The sequence below is a fragment of the Podarcis bocagei genome (assembly GCF_964188305.1).
Source record: "Podarcis bocagei genome assembly, chromosome: 5".
Taxonomy (NCBI): Eukaryota; Metazoa; Chordata; class Lepidosauria; order Squamata; family Lacertidae; genus Podarcis; species Podarcis bocagei.
This window is the reverse complement of record NC_138129.1, coordinates 53,449,219-53,476,088: the sequence shown is the minus strand read 5'-3', so window position 1 is coordinate 53,476,088 and position 26,870 is coordinate 53,449,219. Positions and strand designations below refer to the sequence as shown.

Here is a 26,870-nt window from a genome sequence, read left to right as displayed (position 1 = left end):
TTGCATTACTCATTATGCATAAAAGTTCTAGTCGCCTATCTTTTTTCTTTCATATTTTGGAATGCTGTGCATGTATGCACATGAAATTTACTTACTGTAGTCAACACTTAGCATCCTACCTTTCTGTCCTCCAGTCAACTGACTTTGCCAGAGGAGGAAAATTAAGTCTGTAAAGCTTCTTATGCTTCATCAGGAGAGCACAACAGAAGTGTTATGGGTGGCAGAAGTGGTCTGGAGTTCTCATTGTGTGGAACAAAACAAGTTCATGCATCTACAGGAAGACTTGATGCATAAGCAATCTACCTGCCAGCTTCAGAAAGTCATGGGTCTCTGCTCTATGATGCAGTAACTGAGGGAGATTTATTTATTTTTTAATTCTTGAGTTGCCACTGGGTAACATTATAGTATCTCCAGAATCTCAAGAGTGACTCCTACATGGCTGACACTACCTATAAAAAGGGACCCTGTGCCCAGCATAAGGATGGATATAGGGACGATTCCAACAGGGTCAAGGCTTTTGTTACACTTTTGTGTCCCAACTCACTCACATTTTTTCACTGTACAGAGCCAGTGAAAACATGCCAGCAGCTGTTTAAATATTGGAGGTCTAAACCGATTTACATTAATTATTCATCCCAGGCTCATTCAAACCAGATTTCTGGACAAGAACCTTTATAAATGAATTAAATGGTGTTTATAAAAGCAGGACAACCCAATAGGATCATAGCTGCTATGTGTGCACATATGTGCATGCACACGTGCAAATGAAGTGTAAAGATCTAAAAAAACCCAACCACACTACTAGTCTTTGGCACAAGCACAATTCCACCCTGAGTGGGGAAAAGGACAGGAAGTCCAAGACAGAGAAGAATTCCAACAAAAATGCTTGAAGGCAATTCCATGACTTCCCTGCCCATAAGGCTAATGGTTCTAATATACCCAGGTGGTTGCTTCCTTGAGGCAATGCATTTCAGGGAGACCAGACCTCTCCCTTGACATAATCATACTAGCTTTTAGGGTTCAAACCAATTTGTCCTCCATGTTTATGAATGCATATCCCTTTCTTAATTTGTAGGCTATTTGAGGAAAAGTCTGTACTCATATGAATCTGCCTAGGTCCTGCTTGTAAATCAGCCATTAAGATCTATTAATTGGTAGGCAATTGGGGCCTTCCTGGTAATGGACTCATACTGCATAAGCCTCTCTCTCCTGCTGCCTCCCTGTCAATTCTTAATGTTATCAACAAAAGGGCAGTCCTTGCTTCAAATTCTAACTGTAAAATAAAACAGAAAACCTTTGCTCTCAGACACTTCAAAACTTATTTCAGTCCTACCACCTTCTCACTTAGAAAGTAACCATTTATGTAGAGGAGAAAGCTGCAGGATGTGGGATTGTGCATGCATGCATCAATGAAATCCCCAAACCTCACTCGTCTAGGCTAGCTCACTGCTTCCTCAGTTCTCTGGTCAGCCATAAGCAATCTCATCCTGAACACCACTGGCAACATTTCCCTTGTAGCAGCCAGAAAGCAATGAATTTTCAAGTCAGGACTTCAGGTGCGAGAAAGAGGAGGTGCATTATTATTAATTTTTTTTTGCACTGGTTCAGAGAGGACACTGACAAACTGGAACGTGTCCAGAGGAGGGCAACCAAAATGGTCAAAGGCCTGGAAACGATGCCTTATGAGGAACGGCTAAGGGAGCTGGGCATGTTTAGCCTGGAGAAGAGGAGGTTAAGGGGTGATATGATAGCCATGTTCAAATATATAAAAGGATGTCACATAGAGGAGGGAGAAAGGTTGTTTTCTGTTGCTCCAGAGAAGCGGACACGGAGCAATGGATCCAAACTACAAGAAAGAAGATTCCACCTAAACATTAGGAAGAACTTCCTGACAGTAAGAGCTGTTCGACAGTGGAATTTGCTGCCAAGGAGTGTGGTGGAGTCTCCTTCTTTGGAGGTCTTTAAGCAGAGGCTTGACAACCATATGTCAGGAGTGCTCTGATGGTGTTTCCTGCTTGGCAGGGGGTTGGACTCGATGGCCCTTGTGGTCTCTTCCAACTCTATGATTCTATGATTCTATAATTTGGATGGTTGGGCTCTGCTTGGGAAAGAGCATTGTTTTGTTTTCAAAAAGATATGTGCTGGGTCTGAAGCCCACTTGGAACCTATGCCTGCTGTTCTAGAAATTCTTAAACTTTAGATTGGGCAGACTAGTGCTTAGATGTGCTGTCTTACATTTCACATATTCCAGGGCTGTTGAATGGGATACAAATCAGATTCCAAGGCAGAATCTTGGCCAAACCCAGCCCCCAGAGTGCAGTAGAGGTCATGATTAACTTTGTTCCAGATTAGGTTCCCCCTTTCTTATCATTCAGTACTTTCAAGTCATGCAACCTCCTGTGCGGCTAGCCCCAGCAATGGGTACCCAGGAAACCACATTTGAAGATGGAGGTTCCATTTAGTAATGATGTCCAGTAGCAGCTGACAGGGCTATCCTCCAAGAATTTGCTAAATCTCTGTTAAAGCCATTGGGCATCACCACATTCTTCCAAATATGACTAATCAGAATAAAATGCTGTGTATTTAGGCCCATTTTGATGTCTTCTCATCTGAGGTGGTTAAAAGAACACAAAGCATGCTATCGTGTTATTAACTAGTATTTATGCAGCAGCTTAAACAGACGACGACGACGACGACGACGAAGAAGAAGAAGAAGAAGAAGAAGAAGAAGAAGAAGAAGAAGAAGAAGAAGAAGAGAAGTTTTAAAGGGATAAAGCATATTTTTGCTTTCGGATGAGGCAAGTGTATTGCCTCATCACTGAAGTTTAAAATTATTAAAATTGTGTCGTAAGGCTTCTTAATTCCCAATTTGGCATTCCTTAGAGAAAATAATTTTGCCAACTCATTCTTCCAATCTGCTAGCTTTTGGCTGAATACCATTTACTTTTGGTGATATAACTAACCCTACTGAAGCTAAAGCAACACCATTTTCTGACAGTCTTAATCCAAGATGCCTTTCTAAAGGTCCAGACAAACAAGAGTGAGCATGCAGGTCAGACTCGGGAGCCATTAAGCCAAGAAAAAACAAAGTTACTGTTCTGTCTCCGATCCCCATTGCTCTTGTAGGCGGCTGCTCTGACAAGCAATTCCAGCACCAGTGTTGAGTGGCACCTCTATAAACCCTGTGACAGTTCGGGAGACAAACTCTCTCATCAGTCAGAATGTACCTATCAAGATCACTTACCTTGAGAGCACAGTAGCCCTCGAGCACTGTGTACACAGCTCTGCTCTGCCTGGCCTTGGAGCAGCTGGACCCAGCACCAAAATTGAGTTAATGCTGAACATTCTAGGAGTTCCGAGCAAGAAACAGCCCCACAGAGATATGAGCACAGGACCTTTGCTACGAGTAAAGAGGCCCATTTCACATGTGTAGAAGGCCAGATCTAAACTGCACACATTAGACAGCTCTCCCCCTCTCTGATTTCTGAGTTTAAAAATGATTATATATGCCTTCCTAAAGAACCATTTTTCTATAATCTGTTTCCACGGTACTTCTGTATGAGTGCATAAGATATATAGCATGACATAGGTGTTACTGAAATTATAAACAGGTTTTTTTGGGGGGGGAATAATAGAGAACACTGACCTACTACTTGGTATACTTCTAGATTAGAGGGTGTGATGAAATTCATTTACAAGCAAAACAGAAGGGCATCAATAGTCTGTGGCATTCACTGCCACAGAATATGATGATATGACAAGCATACCTAGATTAAAATGAATTAATTATCTTATTAATGAAGGTGACTTCAGCATTATTCTCCTGGGTGACTAGAAACACAACATCTTTTTCCTCTTCCACACTTGTGACATTTTTGCTTCCCCCATCCTCTTTTTGCATGCAATGTGTGGGTCTGTTTTTTCAATTATGATCAAACTAGAATGTTTGGGATGGGAAGATACATGGCCTTTTACTTCCTAAAAATCTAATGCCTCCCCACTCCAAGTGCAACCTAGAAGCACTGTTTTGCTAGACATCTGTATGTTTAACAGCACCCATGACTATGCTAGTAAGATAAAATCCCATGCCCTTTAAAAACAAATATATATTTTAGATGTCATACAGAGTAAGTGCTCACATGAATGTTCATTGGTAAAGTGCGTAACTACATCTTCCCTGCATTCCATTTCAATAAGTTTATTTTTCATGAAAGAATTTGTATTCCATCACTCCAGAACTAAAACCCACATATTTTTAAAAAGATGTAAATATTTTTCCTCTTGCTGCAAAGCCCTCACTAACACCATTGTATTTGTGTTGCGAATAAAATTGGGGCTGCAACAGAACTGCACTTCCGGAAGCTGGAAGTGACAATAAGGACTAATGAAACATTCCATATTGCTGTTATATAAGAATAGCTCTACTTTTCCCCCAACTGAGTCAGAAAAGTACTGATTTGGTATTTGGGAGAAGTAATGGACTGGATATGGGTCAATAAATTGAAATTCAATCCAGACAAGACGGAGGTGCAGAGAGGTGGTAGTCAACAAGCTCTGGAAGGGATTAAGCTCTGGAAGGGATTGCACTCTCTCTAGAGCAGTGTTTCCCAACCGGTGTTCCGCGGCACACTACTGTGCCGTGAGACATCGGCTGGTGTGCCGTGGGAGGGAGGCGGGCGAGAGGCGGCGGCGGCGAGGATCCGGCGGGGGTGGGGGGAGCGGGGGCCGTCGCGCGCAACCGAACTCACTTGGCGCGCTGCCGGCTTGTCCTCCTTCAACCCGGGTCGGGCCAGGCCTGCTCACGTCCCCGGATCCCCTAGCAGCAGCCGCACGCTCTCCAAAAGCGCAACGCTGCGCGCAACCGCTCGGCCAGCTGGTGCTCTGCGACTCCGCCCTTTCCCCTCCCAGCGCCGGAGGGTTCGCGCGACCGCAGCTGTTCCCTTTCGCAGCGCGCGGGAAACAATTCCAGGCCGATTGCCTTGTGCCGAAAAGCACCGCCTCTCCTTCCAGCTCAGGCCCGGGCCGCCGGCTCCCCGAATGACGTCACGGGGGCGGGGCTTTAATGGTGGTGTGCCGCGAGATTTTTTTCCGGTAAACAGGTGTGCCATTGCCCAAAAACGTTTGGGAAACACTGCTCTAGAGGATCAGGTACTCAGACTATGAATGTTTTCAGATTCATCATTTGAGGCTCAAGTAACCTCAGCAGCACAGAAGACCTCAAGCTGATAACTGCCCACCCCACCCCTGCCCCTGAAAGTCTAGTCATAGTTAGCCATGTCCTGGTAAATTCTGGGTTGGATTACTGAAACTAATTTAGAATTCTGAGGCTAAACAGCCAACAGGGGCCAGCTGTAGAGATCATATCTTGTCTGTACTGAAAGAGCTTTGCTGATTCCAGGTAACTTTCCAAGTTCAATTCAAAGGGTTGTTCTTAACCTTTAAAGCCCAGCATCCAGATACCTGTTTCACTACTTTATCTTGGATCAATCTGCTCATCTACTGAGATTGTCCTCTGTTGTCTCTTCTCTTGGAGCCCCCACCAAATGGAAGTGCAGCAGATGGTAACAGAGCCAGTCTTTGCAATGATGGTGCCTTTCCTTTGGAATACCCTTCCCAGAGAGACCTACCTAGCACTCTTACTACTATCATTAAGGTACCTAGCAAATATATTTCTGTTTTCCTAAAAATATTGGTATTTATAGCTTAGTTGTTGCTTTAGCTTTTCTGCATTAGAAAACATGACTTTAAATTGAGGGTGCAGGGTATAAATGTAAATAAATGAATGAAATTACGCAGAAAGTCCCCCACCCCCTTTCTCTCTCACATACAAACATGGACAGCTCATTCCACGCTTTAAATAGTTTAAAGTCTTTATATACAAGCATGCCCATCTTCTCTAAAAAGAGAAATACAGGTGGCGACCAATTTGCATGAGAATTCTGTTCCTGGGCCCTACAAATGTTGGTGGAGTTCAAAACTACCCAGGCATCAGCAGTCATGAATCAAGTGGATGTGCACACAATTTTAAGTCTGCTTTTACCACAAAGATAGTCAACATATTATTTCACCTGATTCAAACTTGAAACATATACGGTGTCTTGCACAACTCAATCCAGAGAAACAAAAATATATTCCAATTTTGCTCATAGGTGGGGTTCAGAACCATGCATTCAGTAAAGGGAGGCCAGTGCTGTCATTAGGCCAACTAGGCAGCCACCTAGGGCACAGACCTCAGAGGGGCGCAGTGCTGACCTTTTAGGGGCACAGTTTACAGATTGTTTTTTGTTATAGCTCATGAATTTCTAGTAATATTTTATATTTTGAAGAATTTTATGATTTCTACAATACATCATTTTTTGTAAACTGAAGTTAGCCATTTTGGGAGGTATGCGTGTGTGCAAGGTTAGCCTTGCCTAGGGTGCAAAATATCTGGCACCAGCACTGAGTACAGGCAACGGTGCATCATAACAAAGCCATACGTGAACCGTGCTTTGCTTGGTTATAAGTAGCAGTCACTTTGCAATTCCATAGCAATAAGAAAACTTTTTTAAAAAAAACAACTGGTCTTGGGGTACAATTGTATCCTTAGTTGGGCTGGTTATTTACCATTATGTATGCAACTTTCTAGTGCTAAAAACAGATTCTGTACAGAAATGAGACTGCACATCATCTTTATATAAGTGAAGAGTATAACTGAAGCAAATAAAGCACAGAATCTGTTTTATTCTTTACAGCATTTAAGGGATAAATTTCCCACTTGTCTGATTATCATTTAGGCATTGTGAGTAGTAGCACACAATGGCTTTAGAGTTCCACTGTCCGGAATGCTTAGAATCGACTATTTGTTTTCACTCACTATTTATTATTCCAAATTTGCTCACACATGATTACTTCCTACTGAAGTTGCTACTGCTTATAATTTAACTGTGTGTCACTGGTTGTCATTTATGGATACGTTGCTGTGTATTGTTATTGATTTTAAATTGTAAGCCACCTAGAGGGCTCTTTCTGAGTAAAACTGACAGGATATAAATCCAAAATATAAATAAGTAACAAATGAAATAATGACCTGCCAGAAGAACCTCTAGCAATGCTCTAGTGCAGAGCAGAAGAGCTAATCTGCTTATGACATGCGTATCTTGTCTGTCCTGCTCCTACAACGGAAGAGTCTTTAGCGTTGGTCCCCAATGTGCTCAAGGTGCACAAGGCACAACACTCGATTCTTCAATATAAAAAATCTCCAAAAACTGAATTATGCTCTATCTCTCACTTGGTGCAGAGACCTATCCAAGGCTGTAATGGCCAGAACTCAGATGAGTGTTTACAGTGCTTGTGGGTAATATAGAGATTTGGTAAAAAATACAGTCTCTAGTTAAAGACTAAAAAAACCAGCAGGTTTTGTTAATTACTTTTCCCACAACATCTACCAACCTCTGGCTGAGCTCATTCACCTGCTTTGCCTAAAGTGTTGCTTGCTCCTTCCTGGATAAGGAATAACTCTCCCCCACCCCCCAAAAGCAGCAATAAAAGTGTTTTAATGCTGCCAGGCCTCACACACATTTCCTGGGAACAGCTCTTGGCAGTGTTTGTTTCCTCAGCTGCCGAAACATCCCCAAACTAGCATCAAGAGAGCATAGTGGCACGGATGTAGCTTTCCTTTATAAATGGCTTGGGGAAAAGCAAACTGCCTTGACTCTTTTAAAAAGAAAGGGCAAAAGGAAAGGATCGCTGTAGTCAACCTTTGATGGCTAATGTTTGTTGGAATTAGTTATTAAATTGCATTGTTCTATTACCCTGTTGCACTATAAACGATCAGGTAAAGATGAATTGGATTAGTAATGTTCATGACTCCAGGTTGATGGAAAACTAACCTGACCACAGAAAAATGCAAAGTCTGGTTTTCACTGGCTGCTATGAAATAACTTAATCAGGATCATGGGATTTATAAAATACACACATAGGTCTTCAGTGTTTGAGGCCATGCATATGGATCATTGTAGTAGAGCTGCCACTCTAAAGTCATCTTTCACGCTGTAAGAAAACAGAGCCTAGGCTGCAAGTCTGCATCCCAACTGCTTGTAGTCATCTTTACTAACACACCAAGGAGGAGACTTTAAGAGGGGGCTGTATAATTTTATGGCCATTAATATTTTGTGGTACTGCTGCATGCCAAGGTGAAAGTCATCAAGCCTGTGCCTCAGGGGGCAAGCTGGTTGCCTGCAAAAGGATTTTTCCTCCTGTAAACAGCACCTCAGAACTTGGCTGAGAGCACTACACAAGTTCCCCTTTGTGCCTCCATCACACAGTGGATACAGCTGGAAAGAGGATCCCATATCCAAGCTGCTATGGCAATTCCTCCAGTTCTGTGCCAGCCTAATGTTCAGCAGGAGGCGTGCATGCATTTGTGTGCTTGTATGTGGAAGGCTGCCATACAAAGGGAAATTTGCAAGCAGAGGCTTAGCAATCATTGGCGTAATTTCCATGAAGGTGGCTCAGGGGAATTTTTGTTCATGTAAGGAGCGAGGGAAAACAAAAAAGGAAAGAGGGGAATTAAAGTAATCTTGAATCACTAAACAGGTTCACATCACTGGATCAATAAGCACCACTGACAGGGATCACAGTCACATTGCAATTCTGCCAATAACAGAGGAAGGCGGAAAAGCTGAGGGGACGACTTTTCTAAAGCAGCCGAGCATGAAGTAGTCAAGTTTGGTAAACAACCCAGAGCAATGTCCCCATTTAAAGGCACTGGTGGAAGCAGCATGCCTTGCTGTCCACTGATTTAAATAACAATGCACTCAAACTTGATAGAAAAGAGTCATGGGATAGCATAACAAGGCCTGTATTTTATAAGCCAAACCTGCATGCTCACTGCAAACTAATTTTTCATATAGGCCAGGAAGACGGAAGAAAATCAGTGTTAATTTAATCAATTGATCAGGCTATTGATTACAAAACTGGAGCTGCTAGTTAGCCATCTGCAGTAATTCTGCCTGCTTTTGAGGGCACAGCACACAGCATCGATTTCTTCACCTGCTACACCAAAATAAAAACAGGAATGCACTTTCCAAGAAAGGGGGGGGGGTGAAGCAGGATGGTATCAAGCCTGTGGTCCAAAGAGAGGAAGCAAGTCACTAAACACATGTAGCCAGAAAACAGGGGCAGCACAGTGTCTTGCAAGTTTCAAACTGAAATTAGTTACAGATGCAGTCACGGTGTCTTGTGTAAACGCTATCGATTGGGAAGCTGACAGTCTTAGGAGCCTCAATGCTAGGACAATCAATCCGGCAGCAGTGTCACCTGCCACTTTACTGAATAGTTGACAATGCAATTATCCAGTGTGGAGGCAGGGAGTTGGCGTGTGTCAAACGCAGTTAACCACTTTCTGGGCACTACTCGATAATGCGTTTCACCGCTTGGTGCAAGAGACGACATGCAAAGACAAGAAGCAGTTTAAAGTCATTGAAAAACCACACTTCCCCTCTTTGGTGGTGGAGGAGGTGGAGGAAGGAGGAGTAAGAGAAGAGTCCCACTGCCCCAACTTAACAACTGTATTTTTAAATGCTATTAAAATTGCGTCAATCAATATCTTGACAGCTGAGGCTGAAGGGCAACCCCAAAGCTCACAGGAGAAGCTGTTTTCAAGGCAGATGGCTTTGCAGGGGGAGGAGAGGGGATAAGGAGAAAAAAATGCCAGACTAGAACCTTCATACCAAGCATGGGGGTGCACACACACACACACAAAATATTGTTTCAGTAATGCTGTGAGAACCAAGAGTAGATGAGCTCATGCCTGTTAGTCCAACAGCCAAGAAAATGTACATTAAAATGTATGTTCTCAACTTGGAACCTACTCAGCTTCCAGCATGGAGTACTTTTAAATGTCACCCCATTACCCTAGATTCCTCCTGCCAATTTAGAGCACCTAACAATCAAATTTTGTCCCCCAACAGCTGGTTTATCTCTTCCTCCCCTGTTGCTGCGCATGAGGGCTATGCTATAAAGGAAATGGTTTACTCAAATGCTGCATTTGAGTAAATTGAGAACAGATACTAAGATTCTCCTTAAACTCTTTCAATTTTCAATAATCTTGCATGCAATAGATAAAGCATCAGTTATTCCCTTTATTTAAACTGCACTGTCTAATGAAATAGTGGTGCCACAAGTTGTCACGCAATAGGCACTAGAATTATTTTCATGCAATACTTATCCTGCTTTCTTAAGGTTACAGGAGAGCAGTGAACCCTAGTTTAACCTTCCTGAATATTTAATTGTAGCCTGTCTTTCTGTAACTTGAACTTATTCCCACTTATCCATCCCACAAGGCCATTATAAATACATTGCTATTATTCCTCACCCCACCTCAAAAAATACCACTTGGGCAACCCTGTTCATAAGCAAAACTGACTCACCTAAAAATAAGGTAGTAGTTTCTACATGGGAATGTCCTAGGTATACAGAAGTATAGTAGTTTCTAAATTAATTGAAAAAGAAAAACTGGGGTGGGGGTGGGGGTGAGCACGACAAGGACCTGTGAACTTTTAGGACCTATGAAGTTGAGTTTGTCAATTCAAATAAAATGAAATAAAAGGAACCAGAGGAAGAAAGACAGGAAACCAGTTTGCTCACGCTGCTTAGTAGCTTATATTATCAGGGAAGAAAAATTGAGGCACTACACAATGACTCCCCCCCCCTCCCAGTATACCTTCTCCTTCTCCAGAAACCCTCCTCCCCAAGATAGGCAGCAAGAAATGGTACATAGTTTGTCCTGAGCCCTTCATAATTAAATTGCATAGTGGGGACAGCTTTAGGCAAGTAGAGAAAAAAAGTGTGTGCTCCCACACTCAGAAAGTATTACAAGCTTTTGCCCTAGTCTGCCTCTGAACAGGAATATTCCTCTTAGGGGACAGGGATATATTACAACACATTTTATGCTACACGTCTCTGTCATTTTCATTTCAGATTCCCTATGCTTGTGTTGTAGTCAGACAATAAGAACTCATATATATGTTTTAACACTGTTGTATTCTGCCATGTTCATGAGGAAATGAGACCTCAAATATGTCATCTACGCTTTCAAAACTCCAGAAATTTGAATGGAAATGAGCAGGCATTCAGGAAATACACACTGTATAGCCTTCTGGGGGTGACAAAAGCAACCAAGTGAACCTTTAAAATCTCTCAGGTTAAAAAAAAAAGTTCTGCATGGAAAGACAGCAAGTTGCTGAAGTAGAAAAACTTTCAATTATATCTTTCTCTAACGACTTCTAAAGTGGTTCAGAGCATGAAGGCTATAGCAATTTTTGCTGCCATTGTGCTGTTGACAGAAAAGGTCCAAGGTACACCAGAACTTTAGCAACTTGCCAATTTATTGTGAAAAAAAACTTATACAGGATACTTCATTATGATTGTTATTATTATTAACTGAATTTGCATACTGCCATTCATCCACAGATCTCAGGGAGGTTCACAAAAGAATGCATTAGATGCATTAAGTGGGACAAAGTGGTTGGTGGTAGCTACAGATTATACAATGTAGTAGTATACGTCAGAGTATAAACAACATTAAAAAAAATATTCCCAGCATTTCATTGTACAGTATAAGCTACTTAGGATGTTGAGTAGTTTATCTGCCTTGTAAACTAGAAATGTCATAAAACTAATTTCAATAAAGTTTTGTATGTCTTTTAAGAAAAGAATAGTATTTCCCAAGCACCGTATTAATTCTAAGGTTGGGTGGTTCATCAGGCAACCAGATATCATCTTCCACTATTTGCGTGAATGAGCATACAACAAATCCTTAAATCATATTTCACTAAACACCTCAAATACTTAACTTTTCAAATACTTAAATTTTCCCACTTGGTAGACTGGAAACTAGAGGAGTCCACTAATGCTCATCCTGCCTCCTCTTAGGTAATAGAAAGGTAGACCATGCCAAGACAGGGTTTGCTTAACTGTTAGGCATTTATGATGAACTAATAATTAATATCCCAAATGAGAATAAAACTCTGCACTGAAAAGTTAAGGACCTGGTTCCTGAGTTCTGGTTCAGACTATTACCCAGTCCTAACCATGCCTACTCTGAAGAAAATCCTACTGAATTCAGTGGGGCTTACTCCCAGAGTAGTGGGGTTAGGATTCAGCTTTAGCCAACAGATGATATCATGCATATGACTTACATAACAATTGCATGGGATTCCTCAGTTAGTGAAAGGCAAGGTTCTTAGGAAATACAATGGCTCTTTTCTCTGTCTTTCTCTTTCTCTTTTGATAGCAGAGAAGCACCAAACATATTACATCTCCATCTTCTGGATTGTGTCTGTTTTACTTATCTTATTCATGGTGCCATTCTGAAAGAAACTCCAATTTGAATTTCTTTCCAAAGTGTGTTTTGTTCCAAAAAACCTCTGTGCGCTAAATCTACATCTTTAAAGTCACTACTGCTCAACGGAGGGGAAAAGGGTTCTAAATTCTGCTTCAGAAATCCTGTGATGATTGCACAAAGTAAATTCATTCAGGTATTTCAATTTAATTTAATTGAATAATTTAATTTAATTTAATCTGCAGAAAAATACATTTCCTTGGTGCAGGACTTTTGCATGTCAGTGCGGTATACACAAAAAGCTTACAACAGGAATCCACATCACACAAGGAAAACTGTTGCAGGCCAGATCAAGACAAGCAAGACTAGATTAGTTAGCAGTCTTGAGCAATTTCTGCCTTTGAGTGAAACAAGAGATAGCTATGTGGCAGGCACCTTGTAATAGAGAACATGCTACTTAGTGTATGAATGAGAGATATGCACATATGAACAAATACATATTACAGTTTGTATCGTAAGGGAGTTTCATTCTATGGCATTTCATCTTTATCCAAGCAAACAAAGAAAACGAAGTATTGTGTGTGCACATTTGTGCAGCAGCAGAAGGGCTAGAAAAGATCTGTAAGGGCTAACAAGAGCAGAAATAACACGAGCATTCCTTTAGTTGTCTTTACTGGTTCTTGTTCAACTGTTCAAGACATATAGTGTACTTGTTTCTGAACTGATAAATTAAAAAACAAATTAAAATGAAATGTTGTTGTTGTTTTTTATAAAAAAGAACAGCATTAAACTATGGAAGCAGACAGTCCGGGATATTTTTTTTAATTTGTGGGAGAAGGCAAAAGAGAGCATGTTACCAAGGAGCAATATCTGAAACAGATTTTCAAAACTGGGAGAAGGAGAGAGACATTAAGGACGTCACAGATATGAAATTCGAAAGCTGCTCCTCTGACAGCTCTCCTTCCTTCTGCCAAGTCCATTCAAATCCATGGATAACAAATATTAGTTACAGATTCATTCATCCAAGGATCTGTACACACTACAGATACCTTTTATTTCCTGGTCAGTCCTCTGGGAAATCTCATTGTCTAATGCCACTGCCAGCTCTCTTTGATATGACCTTAAATGCAACTTTAACTCAACAAACTGGATGATGGAAATCAGGCACACGCCTGTTAGCTTTGCAGGCGCTCTCAAAGAAAAGCATCTTCCTATTTGTGCTCCAGAGGGGAAAAAACAAGAAAATGTAGCTAGTAATTTCAAAAGAAAGTAGGCGGGATGTCACCCTTTGTATAGTTTAAGATTCCTAGCAGAACAACTGTATGACATCCACATTTTGCTAGAGGCAGATTATTTCAAAATGATTAGAAAACAAAACAGCTTGAGTAAGATGAGACTATGCATTTCCATATGTCAAGTGCAGGGTTTCCATGAATGTTCGTATTATAAAACTATTACGTATCATAATTGTATTTCCCCCTACCGTAGGAACAGACATGTGCCTCTCCTAGATACCTACTTCGTATGCTTCTGGATTCTACACACATAAAAGTACAGTCATTATTGTTGGTTGTGGTGCCACTTCTGCAGTTTATTTTGCAAAAAGTCTGCTGTGACATCAGTGCTCAGAGCAAAAAGCATTTGAAGTTAAAGGGAGAAACAGGCTGTAAGCCAAGAGTGGGATGACAGCCATCTGCAGGAAATGCCAAGCAATTCATCTGACTCTTCAAATAGTCATAACAAGTGTAGGTGACAATACCATCTATTAAATACTTTGCTCTGGCACAGAAGTTAGGCTCCTGAGCCAGTCCTTCAATCTCCAAATTAAGAAAAGGTCTACTAGATAAGGTCACGGGTTTGTCCAGTATCCTGCTTCCCACGGAGGCCAGCCAGATGCCCCCATGAAGCTGAACGGCAAGATATGATCTCCCTACATTGTTGGCCCCAGTATCTGGTACTCCAAAGGATCCTGCCTCTGGCCATGAAGGCTCAATTTAGGAGCCTCCCAGCTGGTTAGTAATCTTTTGACAAAGAAACTGGAACACCAAGAACGATAGGCTTTCTCATTTAGTAGGAACACCAGCACCTTTGAATTGCTTGTAAGTGAAAGACCTTCCAAATTCAGAACATACCACACAGTTCCTCATAGGAAGGTTTCTAGTAATCACTCTTCTAGGAAGCCTTGCATACTGTCTTTCAGTCATTAGGGCTTTGCCTCTGTGTATTATTTTCAAGGCAACTGAAATCCCCAAGAGTGTCAGGTGAATAGACAGCTGGCCAGTTGTTGCTTTCCTTGACAAGGTGGTGCAGTGCAGGAAGGGCAAGGAGAGGCAACTTGACTACATTCTTCAAACCCTTCATATCTAGAGAGGACAGCAATCTTGGCTCTATCAGACAGTACAGCTCAGAGTTTAAATGGGACTTGCGCTCACTTGCTTTTCCTGTCTCTGTCTCTCTCTCTTTGAAGTTGCCTGGACAGCTTCCTCAAGCTGGCGTTATCACTCCCTCTAACCACTCTTGGCAGGCAATCTAATTCCCCCTGAAAAGGTCACCGCCATTTTAACTGCCTTTCAATCACATTAGGAGTGCTGCTGCTCGTGCCCGCATAGCTGTGCCTGCAGCTCTCCTGGCTGAGGTGCGATCGATAAACTGACATACCGTTTCACCCCCCCTCCGCCCAACTCCCCCTTTCCCAATGGCTCCCTCACTGTGCAGTTTAGACTCTTACCTCCCTCCCCAACACCAACTCACCTCCTTTGGCTAAAGGAATGACACAATATGCTGATTGACCAAAAAATCTCCTAAAAGTGATACAACATAGGGGGAAGAGATAACCTATCATGCTTTAATCTACTTAGCCCATTTGCTCCAGCAAACGGGGAGGGGGCTTGGGCTCTCTTCTTAGATACACAGAGGCAGCAACATCCTGGGGACCAGGCAGCTCAGACTCCTTTGAAGCAAGGTTCCTACAAAGAGCAAGCCTGCCTCCAGCTCCCCTCCATGCAATCATTACTGTTATCTCTCTTGCATTCACCCTTTTTTCCTCAGTTACCACTGCCGTGTTTTCTCCATCGATCCTCGTGTAAGACACTGTTTTAAGTCCGCTAGCCTTTTGACTGGGCTAAGCCGTTTAAGAGATGACAGCAGCCTCTATCAGCACAAAGCCAATATGATTCTTTTCGGATAAAGCACTTTTTTCTCACCCGCTCTTCCTCCCTCCCACTCACAAATAACAGTCGCACAGACAAAACTGCTAAGCTTTCAAAGAAAAAAAGGCATTCCACCCCCCCCCCCAACTTCTCTCTGCAATTCTTTAAAGGGATAACCTTGCAATGTAAACAGCTAGAGTAAATGAGTAGCTGTTCTTTAGAACAAGTGAGGGATTGCTATAAATGCAGGGAATTTAAAAGGGGGGAAAAGTGAGAAGAAACCCATTGCCTCCCGCATTTCAGCAAGTAGGATGCAGGCTGGAGCATTAGACGTAGAACACAAGAACAGTTCTTCATCAAGTTCAGTAGATATAAATTCAGGTCCCACTGACTGGGGAGTCTCCAACAAAACTTTAAGATGTTGTGAGATAAGTCTGAATTCTCCAACCTGGGCACAGTTTGCTGCTGTACTATGCCTAACAGCGGACCATTTGGATCCCTTCCAGTCGGGATTCAGGCCTCATCATGGGACTGAAACTGCCTTGGTCACACTGGTTGATGATCTCCGGCGGGCTAGGGACAAAGGTGAGAGCTGTTTCCTAGTTCTGCTGGATCTCTCAGCGGCGTTTGATACCATCGACCATAGCATCCTTCTGGACCGTCTTGAGGGGCTGGGAGCTGGGGGCACTGTTATACAGTGGTTCCGCTCCTTCCTCCTGGGCCGTGTTCAGAAAGTGGTGGGGGGGGGATGAGTGTTCAGACCCCTGGGCTCTCACTTGTGGGGTGCCTCAGGGTTCTGTCCTCTCCCCCATGCTTTTCAACATTTACATGCGGCCGCTGGGAGAGATCATCAGGAGGTTTGGGCTGGGTGTTCATCAGTATGCGGATGATACCCAGCTCTACCTCTCTTTTAAATCAGAACCAGTGAAGGCGGTGAAGGTCCTGTGTGAGTGTCTGGAGGCGGTTGGAGGATGGATGGCGGCTAACAGATTGAGGTTGAATCCTGACAAGACAGAAGTACTGTTTTTGGGGGACAGGAGGCGGGCAGGTGTGGAGGATTCCCTGGTCCTGAATGGGGTAACTGTGCCCCTGAAGGACCAGGTGCGCAGCCTGGGAGTCATTTTGGACTCACAGCTGTCCATGGAGGCACAGGTCAAATCTGTGTCCAGGGCAGCTGTTTACCAGCTCCATCTGGTACGTAGGCTGAGACCCTATCTGCCTGCGGACTGTCTCGCCAGAGTGGTGCATGCTCTGGTTATCTCCCGCTTGGACTACTGCAATGCACTCTACGTGAGGCTACCTTTGAAGGTGACTCGGAAACTACAACTAATCCAGAATGCGGCAGCTAGACTGGTGACTGGGAGCGGCCGCCGAGACCATATAACACCGGTCTTGAAAGACCTGCATTGGCTCCCAGTACGTTCCCGAGCACAATTCAAAGTGTTGGTGCTGACCTTTAAAGCCCTAAACGGCCTCGGTCCAGTATACCTGAAGGAGCGTCTCCACCCCCATCATTCTGCCCGGACGCTGAGGTCCAGCGCCGAGGGCCTTCTGGCGGTTCCCTCATTGCGAGAAGCAAAGCTACAGGAAACCAGGCAGAGGGCCTTCTCGGTAGTGGCGCCCGCCCTGTGGAACGCCCTTCCAGCAGATGTCAAAGCGATAAACAACTACCTGACATTCAGGAGACATCTTAAGGCAGCCCTGTTCAGGGAAGTTTTTAACGTGTGATATTTTATTGTATTTTTGGTTTTTATGGAAGCCGCCCAGAGTGGCTGGGGAGGCCCGGCCAGATGGGTGGGGTATAAATAATAAATTATTATTATTATTATTATTATTATTATTATTATAACACTCCCAAGTTTCAGAATCCAGAAATCAAAACTGCTGGTAAAGCACTAGTTGAACCAACCAATGTACGCCTCACCGCACCATTTTTTATATCAAATGTTATCATTTAAATAATAGTTTTTTAAATATCAGGCACAGTGTGTCCCCTAAAAACAGTTTAAAATTACATCTTAAATTATATATTCTCTTAACACTGAATTCATAACCTTTATTGAGGGACTCTTCTATGTAAAATAGTAATAATAGAGAAATGTGGTTTTTAGGTCAAGTATTACAAATGTCACAAAAGTATCGTGTATACTTACTATTGTCCAACCTGTAAATATTTAGATTGTCAAACAAAATGAACACTTAGGGTGGTTTTCAACTACCATGCCCTATCAATGCAAGGATTTCAACTTGTGCAATGGGACATTCCCCTCTTTCCTAAATCTGCTCCAGAGGGTGGGGGGAACCCATAGAATAAATTTAGGGTGTGTTCAGGGGGAGAAGGTTCTTTTGTGCAAGGAGAAAGTCTTGTGCTGATTGAATGAGAGATTTAGTACTATGCTGGATTCCACCTTTACTTCCTCTATGTCGTGGTGACATGCCGTTCTGTGAATAACCTACAAACTCACTCAAAAATTAAAATGCACCTAATGGTCAAAAAAAGTTGGTAGCCACTAGGCTAATGAAAGTTGTAGTCCAAAAATATCTGATGACCACCAGGTTGGGGAATGCTGCCCTAAAGTATCACCCACATAGAGGTTTTGCTGTACCTCTGCATGATTCACCGTTCTAACCATGCCTCCTTCCAGTTAACTGGGGTGGGGTGGGGTGTAGTTCTGTTTCAGCTCTTCCTCAAGTATTATTGTAGATGTTGTAGTCCCAAAACATCTGCAGGGCCAAGTCTGCCTATGCCTGCACTAACCTAAATTCAAGGGGAGAACACATCAAGCTAACCAATTACTACAAACAGCTGTTTCTTACCTTATTGAAAGCGGAAACTGGTAAAGTGTATGGATTGTACTACCAAGTGCCTTAGACCTGTTTCTTAGGTCTAAGCTCTGTCCTCACAGCCCATCTAGCTCTACCAGGCCTCTTGTATCCCCACACTTTCTCTCTCTCTCTCTCAATGGTCATGTTAGTATGCAATGATGGCCATAAACCACATTTAAACAAATTAGTGTGAGCATGAGTTGCAGGCTCATGCACACAAATCAAGCACTTCCCACTTCATTCCTCCCTTCCAGGTGCACGGAAACAAACCAAGAAGCATCTGATTCAGCAGCTGAACCAAAACCTGAACCCGTGCTCATGGTTGCTTTACCTCAAATAAACTATAATCAAGAAACAAAGAACTACCCTTGGCTTCTTGGTGGTGGTTTGTTAATGAGAAACAAGCCAAAAGAGCTGTTTGGACATGACGCTAAGCCAGCAGTTCTGCAAGTTGTTTCCCAGCTTTGAGAAGAGAGGACCACAGCAGTGAGTGCTTGAATTGCATGCACAAACATACATCTATGAACATACTAATTCACGTATCTATACATGCAGGTCTTGCTATCTGAACACAATGGGTCCCCAGGAAATCATTCATTAGGCAAGCAACCACATAATGAGCTGATGATTTCCATTATTTCCTATGGGATCATTTCAAATCTGTGAATTGTCTGATCTCCCTCTCTCCCTGGTTTCCACCCCAAACTGCTGCAGCCAACTAGCAAAAGACAATCTTTCCTGCTCCTTGATTTGTCCCAATCTCTTTCCCTTCCTCCTTTCATCCCTGGTTTCTAATCAAAATGGCTGCCACTGACCAGCAAAACACAAATAAGCAAGGAAATGAGCAAACTCCAGCTATTTAGATAACTGAATGAGCCACTTGTGCAGCAAGGTTTGGGTGTAATTTTTTGTGTTCAGATGACTGAAATTTCAGATGGCAAGCCTTCCGACAGCAGGACCTATGTGCACTTTATGGCCAAGTGTTGCATCCAAACATGGTCAATATATGTGAGCTCTTATGTTAAACGTGAATTAGGCCTTAAAGGCTACAAAAGTTACTATTCCACTTTATAAAGTGTGGAATTACACTTTTCAAATATATCCACTATGGAATACCTTATTCAATCATTTTTAGCATCATCTTCTAACACTGCAACAACAGAACCCAACGCAAATAATAAAACAAGCCAATAGATTGATCAAGAAAACACTCCTGGGAATATGTGGAGAGTAGATTTTGCTTCTTTACACATATCTAAATGGCTTCCATTGCTCCTTAATTGACAAAGCCAATAAGCAAAATGATGATCCCTATCAAATGGCTGAGAAACTAATCCAAAGTATTTCGGGAAAGGGTACAAAACAGCAGTGAAAATGGCTGATTAGCGTCCATATTTCCACTTCAAAAACGAGACAGGGATAATTTACATTAGCAGCCTATGTTTGTCATGCTAAGACTGTGCACAAAAGTGCAGACTGCTCAACATTACTGGTTTCGTAGGAACTTAACTGCTTCTGGCTCTCAGACCTCGGGGCACATAGGAAGACCAATTCCATAGGCTTAGCCAGGGTCTGAAAAGTTAACACATTCCTGCAGCAGTCAAACAGCTGAATGAGAATTATGAATAAAATTTGTGGGTGTAAGGAACCCATGGGACAGCAAAAAAATATTTGTCTACTGCAATTCAGTAGACAAAATTCTGAATATATTGGTAGCTAAAAGAATATACTTTCCCCATATGGCTGAACTCCTGAATATCTGTCATGGTGCTGCTTACCTCTCAAGTCTCATTTATCTATTTTTTGTACAGATTTATCCATAGACTAAAGTGTGAAGGAAAACAGGAAAGAAAGAGCATCATTTATAAGCCCCAGTAACTCATGCATCTTTTAAGCCTGATTTCCTTTCCCAGTAGGATTTTCCTTGGGATATTTTAAATTAGAATCCAGAGCAATCTATGAAAATACAAGAGGATGCCAACTTTTACTTTGATGAGGCAATGTACTAGATTCTCTGGTCAAGGAAGGGTGGAACACTGTTTCTACAGAATCACAGTGTTCACACCAGACAGTTTAGTCAATTCTGACACAGAGCAAAAGGCTGAATGTAAGAAAGGAGTCAGGTGCACAGCTAAAATTACATTCACCAATAAAACTCACAAAGGTCACATTTTGCCATAACTCATTCTCTCTTTTGCAGCCGATTTTCCTGTCACAGGGGAAGGAATAGAAGGAGGAAAAATAAGATGTGTTTGTCTGGGAGCCCTGAGGGCTGCGGTGCTGGAGGTGTATGGCAGGTTGCTGAATTCTCATTTATCAGCCTTAAAAAAGATGGAGTGATAAATGCATAACCGGCCCTTTAATATTTTATGCAGGTGCTAAAGTGACTTAGCTGTCAACTTCCATACATCACCAGCGGCTGATAAACCAGCTTTCGTCACTCCAGACTGGGGCTTTTTACAATTTCATTCTCCACTTCCATTTTTTAAAAATATGCACAATATTGCTGAAACTGATTGTCCTGTAGCTGCTCCTGTTGTCTCCCAACTTTGGGCCACATTTCCTCCTCAAAGGCTAATTTAAGCAGGGTTTTACTCATAACTACTATTATTTTATGCTGTTTTCATAGCCATAGGAAAATAAATATTGGTGCTGGCAGAAGTGCAACTTCCCACCTACACTGAGAAGCAAGCACCTGTCCTGTTACACAGTTTAAAAAACATTCAATGGCAAATGATGCAATGAATGGGAAAAAACATTTTTCCTCCTGACCATGTCAGCAAAGTCACTTCCCTTAAGCAATCTCTAACAGTTAAGAATTACAAAGGGAAATTTACAAAAGCAACTTTACTATCTTGATCTTGTAAGGTATGATTGCTTTTTGTGAATGCATTTTCTGGCAGGAGACAAATATCATAAAATTTCTGTTAATGTTAATACCACAGATCATTACTATGATGAAAGCCAACTCTCTGGATGAATTTATATCCATGTTCCTTTAGAGTCACAAATGCATGACAAGCTGCTTCAACCGTCATCAGCCTCCACATGTTGTCATTGTGAAGATATTATGTCTGTCACGGGAATAACTTTTGGGGGTATACTTGCATGAACAAAAACTGCTGAGGGAAAGAGCCCTTAGCCTGGGCTACAGTTTGGAGGGCAATAGCTCCAATATTAGCAATCTGTTTTGTTCTTGGGATGATAGGGAGGGGATCTGGGCACTGTTCAGTCGGCAGCACATCTCAGCAATCCCCACAATGCCCCTCTTACCTCTGAATCCCCCTTCCAGGAGAGTAGTGGCACGTATCCTCTTCTGCCCGCACCATTCATATTCTTCAAAGCGATTACCATTTTCATTTTCAATGTCCACTGCATCATCCTCCATCATGCATGAGCCTTCCCTCTATTAAGTGAAAAGAATAAAGCACCAATCATCAATTCAGTGTCCTGGGTTAAAAACTGTGCTAGTAGGTAGTATTCCTGTCAATGCATGCTGCATAGAGAAAGCTGAATGGTGGACAAAGTGGCAAGCACATGTCGACACAGGGTACTGGCAACAGCTAACGAAGCAGGAAAAAGAATGTCATCCACATTCATTGCTGCTTATTGAGTGCTCATTTTATATTACTGGCTCCCCCAAGGTAGTGTGGGATGAGGTGAGTATCCCATTTAACCACAGGGACAGAGGCTGTGACATTATTGCCCAAGGCCAAAAACTAAATTCATGGCCAAATTTGAATTCAAGACTTCCGAATTCAGTTTTTGACCAAAACTATACTTCCTTGCAATGAAAGGAATGAAGTTCTTTCACACATATAAGCTTTGCTATTGTGTGGAAAGTATGCCTAAAATTTAGAAACTATTTGAACTAGGCAAAACTAGAAAGTTATATAAGGCAGAAAAGTGGAGCTGGAGCTGCAACTCTTCTAGGAGCAAAAGGGTAACACTCTACATCAAGTTTCAGGATTGCTGTTGCTATTGGATAACTCTTTAGCACAGCCTGAAGTGTAGGAAGGTGCTGCTACAAAAATACTTTTATTTATTCATATAGCACTGGCAGGACTACACAAATACACTGAACAATACGGCCAATAGGAGAGAACCTCAAGGAATGCTCCATTTCAAGGGCAATACTTAATCATCTTATCGCCAGTTTTACTCCAGCCTTGAAAATATGGTTCAAATCACCATTAGGCAACTCCAGTTATGCCTGCAATGTATGTTAACTAAAAAACAGAAGTCCACAGTCAGCTGTATCAGAGGCTGCTATAAAAGCCACCATGACCAGAATAATAGGTTGATGGAGGTTAGACTGACTAGTGTCATCTATCCTGCAGGAAGACCAGAACCTAAGTGAAATCAGCTCAGAACGTTAATACTGTGCAGTTGTACTACCAGATTCACCCAACCCCAACCCCACACTAAAAAAATAAATAAATACTTCCTTCAAAAATCAGAGAACAGAAGAAGAAACCTGCTGGATAAGACCAAAGGCATATCTAATCCAGCATCCTGTTCTCACAGTGGCCAACCAGATTCCTACAGGGAAACCTGTAAGCAGGACAAGAACACACTTGGGGGCAACTGGTATTCAGGGACATAATGCCTCCGATAGCAGAGGGAGTACAAAACCATCATGACTAGCAGCCACTGAAAGCCTTATCCTGATGATTTTTTCTAATCTCCTCTTAAAGCCATCCAAGTTGGTGGCTTATTAGATCCTGTGGCAGAGAATTTCACAGATTAACTATGTGCTGCATCATATTCAGTTTCATAGGATGACTGAGGGTTCTAGTTATTATATGAGGGAGAAAAACTTCTGTCTATTCGTTATTAGAAACTTTATGATAACCATCTCCTCTCCAATCTATGTCCATCTCTGAGCTTTGCTGGATTTTGGTTAAGCCACAATTGTCTGATATAGCCAAAGTCCAGCAATAAGCCAGGCGGTCTCCTAGTTAACAGTCAAAAATAGAGCCTGTTATCCCTTCTCATTTGAAAGATTAGGAAAACTGTCTTTAGAGTAATGAGATTGCCAAATCCAGACAGATTAAAACTGCAAGACAGAACTCAAGTACAGATCTACATCGCCATGTAGACTTCAATCTGCAAATTTGGTTTCTATCCAGATCACAGGAGTAGCAGAGGGTAGGAAGAAATGAGAGAGAGGCAATAGGGTTCCCTCAGTGCTTCTACCTTTGCAAGGCATTGTTCGACATGCCTACTCCTCTCCTCCTCGGATCCTGAGAGAGGTTGGCTGCAGAGGGGACATACCTGTCCTTCGTCTTGCTTCCTCCGTTTCATTTTTCCAATCCGAGCTATGCGAGGAAAGCAGAGAGAAAAGAAAAACACAATGGGTTATATATTTGCCCAGTGACTGAGGAACCAAAGGGAAGAACATACTAGTTTCTGATGTCAGCCAGGAAGCCTAGAGCCCCTGTGAGGCTTCATCTCATGCCTCTCAGAAAGAACACTGGCAATGGGGAGACCAACCTGGCCCCATCCATTGGCCAATAAAGGACCTGCGGCTCCAATGCTCACTCCCTTCTCCCTTCTTTTTTCCTTTTGTATTATGTCTATTAAGACTGTGAATCTGTGAGCTTAATTTAAGATATATAGGGAACTTTAAAACTGCAGGTGCTTTGTAGGTATTAAATAATATGAATAACTGAGAGCTACAGAGAGTGAGTGTGATATAGATGCAAGGTTTCAAGGCAAACATTTGCTCTTTCCTCCACCGAACCTCACTGGTTTCCTGCCCACCACACTCCACCTGCTTCATCTTGAGGAGCTGTGCCCAAGTTTCATCTTGTGCAGTTACAGAACCTTTAATGAATTTAACCAAATGCCCCCCTAGTGAACAAAAACAGCCACCATCCTCACGGCACAGGAGAAATTAAGTCAAACACAAACCAAGTGCCTTGCCCTCAAAAGGGCATATCTGATTCCATTATCTTTATAATACTGTTCCTCCCCTGGGAAAGCCTAAGAACCACTATTTTAATGTTCAGCATCTCCTGCAAATACAAAACCCACACTGTCGGGATGAAGATACTAGTTGGGTCCTATTCGCCTCCTGAATCCACCCTAGGATAAGTCATCAATTTTATTTTTGCCTCCGTTGTTCCTAATCAGACTTATTCAATAGTTGCGTTTTACAATATCCTGACTAGAGAACAGTTTTCAAACTGCTATAAAAGATGCCACAAAACACTTCTGCTGCAGACTAACATGACTACCTGAAGCTTGCTCTAAGAAAAGACACCAATCAGTATAAATGGGAAGCCCCAAGAGCCTAGTAATCGGCACAGCTGTGGAGATGTCAGAAAGAAGGGTTTCTGTCAAAATGATTTCTATAATTATGAAAGAGAGCTTCTGCTTAAAAGGTAAGCAGGCTTTGAAATATGGAGAAAAGACCCAAACACACACAGGCAGTTTCCAGTAAAAATTTAGAAATCACAGCAGGACTATACTGGACTTAACTGCACTCAAAAGACCATGTCCCTCTATCCCTATTTGTACTCTTTGCTCAATCCTACAATTTCAGATTCTATCCCTAATCTCCTACATCTCATCCCCAAATGACTACAAGCAGAAGCAATGCAGAATATATACAAGCAATTCCAATTATGGAGCTTGAAGTTTGCTTTTTGGGGAGAAAATTCTATTGTAGGCTCAAGAGACATGCCCCTCTGGTGAACTTTTTCCTTTACCAACTGCTGATTAATTTGAACCCTCATTAAATGTGGGCAAAACATCTGAAAAACTTGCATTAAAACAACATTGATCATTAAGAGAGATGGCTTTAAGCAAATATTATCAGATATTTCAATCACAGACAGGGGAAATGAACAACTTAATAAGGAAGGTCAGAATTTTGACAGAGACCAAAATAAGAGCCCAAGGATATTCTGTGTAGTAACAAGAGATGACATGACAGAGAAGTCACTTAATGCAGTAACAATTATTGACATTATGAGCCTGCCAGTTTGCTGCAGAAATTATAATGTATTGCAACTGCACTGCGAGAACGAGATGCTGCACACACCAAGTGGGAAGAAAGGGCCCAAAAACTAAATTAAGGGAGGCACTGGAAAGTAAGACAAATGCCATAAGCAGGGTAGGCTTTTAGTCATAATCCAAGGAGGCAATACAGGAACCCAGCAAAAGCTTTTAACCAGACCAATGTTGACTCAATAAAGGTATTAAATTTTTTTCTGTTTGGGGCCTTTTTCTCTGGAGTTAACATATAAGCAAATTCAAACACTTTGGGCTGGCAATAAGACTGGCTATACAGGCTAGTTAATCAGCAGAGGAGGATCAGACATCCACCTGCAATCCATTTGCCTGAGTCACCCCCACTATCCTCACTCCAACTACTCTAGAGCAGTGTTTCCCAACCTTTTTTGGGCAAAGGCACACTTGTTTGATGAAAAAAATCTCGAGGCACACCACCATTACAGCCCCGTGACGTCAGCGTGCAGCGTCACGCCGGGAGGGACGCACGAAAGTGTAAGTTTTAATTTTTTCCCTCCACCTTGCCGGGGAACCTCCAAGCTTTGGGGGTGGGGGGGGGAGGAGGCAGCAAAGCGAGGCAGGAAGGAGAGCGCGGCTTGGCTGGGTGAGCTTTGGCAGGGGCAGGGAATGAGAGCCGCGAGGCGGGCGCTGCGGACGGAGGCGCTGCCCGCCGAGCTTGCAGGCAGCCAGGCAGGCAGACGGTGAGAGCCCCGCGCTGGGCGGCCTCTCCTCGCCGCCGCCGCCGCCCCGCCTCTCGCCGCTCGACTCGCCCGCCTCCCTCCAGGCAACATCTCGTGGCACACCAGGCAACATCTCGCGGCACACTAGTGTGCCGCGGAACAGTGGTTGGGAAACACTGCTCTAGAGCTCCTCTCCCCACTTGAAGAACACAGGGCAGAGAGGTGCAGCTACCATTATCCTAGGCTATTTATACAGTGTAGTGCTAATGGGCACCTGCCCACTTTCTCCCTCCTATACTTAGAACTAAAACACTCTCTCAAGAAACAAAAAAGCCAACTCCATCATACCTGAAGTGGAGCTAAGAGGACTCAAAAGTTTCTGTCCCCCCTTCTCCAGCAGGGAAAGGAAGACAAAAGAGGGCAAGTCTAAACAGCTAGCGCACTGTGTTTAGAATAACAAAGCTCTTTTCTGGCATGTGGGAATGAGTACAGGAATGAGAAGAGTTGATGCAGCCTTCTGAAGAGAGATAGTCGATTCTGGATGGGGCAAACCTAACTATTTCTCTCACACCTCTGGGAAACGAGGAAGAGGAAACAGTTTCAGGCACTGTCTCCTGACTGTAGCTCCATCTTCGGCAGGTCTCTCGTTAGAGAGGTTGCTTTCTTGGACTTTTCTTTCCCATTTTCTCCAAGGTGGAAGCAAGAGCCCTCCCACAAGAAGCTGCACACAGGGCTCTCTCACTTTGGCAAGTGAAGGTAATCCTAATTCACCCAAGGAATGTGATTTGCAAATCTGTCCTAAATCTGTATGTCTTACCCACCTGACTTGCATTTGTGGGTCTTAACTACCAAATCCAGAGCCAACAACGA

At 42.7% G+C, this 26,870-nt stretch overlaps 1 protein-coding gene across 11 annotated transcripts in view; it reads right to left on the bottom strand.

Moving 5' to 3' along the window:
• Positions 1-26,870, bottom strand: part of RNF220 (ring finger protein 220) — a 327,427-nt gene that overhangs the window by 43,465 nt on the left and 257,092 nt on the right. For 9 of the 11 annotated variants that reach the window (XM_081195319.1, XM_081195312.1, XM_081195315.1 and 6 more), the window contains 2 exons: positions 23,500-23,621; positions 21,574-21,706 (listed from right to left, as the gene is read on the bottom strand). In XM_081195319.1, the coding sequence (XP_081051445.1) occupies positions 21,574-21,706; positions 23,500-23,621 (255 nt within the window). The remainder of the gene's footprint in view (positions 1-21,573; positions 21,707-23,499; positions 23,622-26,870) is intronic. The other 2 variants (XM_081195316.1, XM_081195318.1) reach the window with 1 other exon arrangement.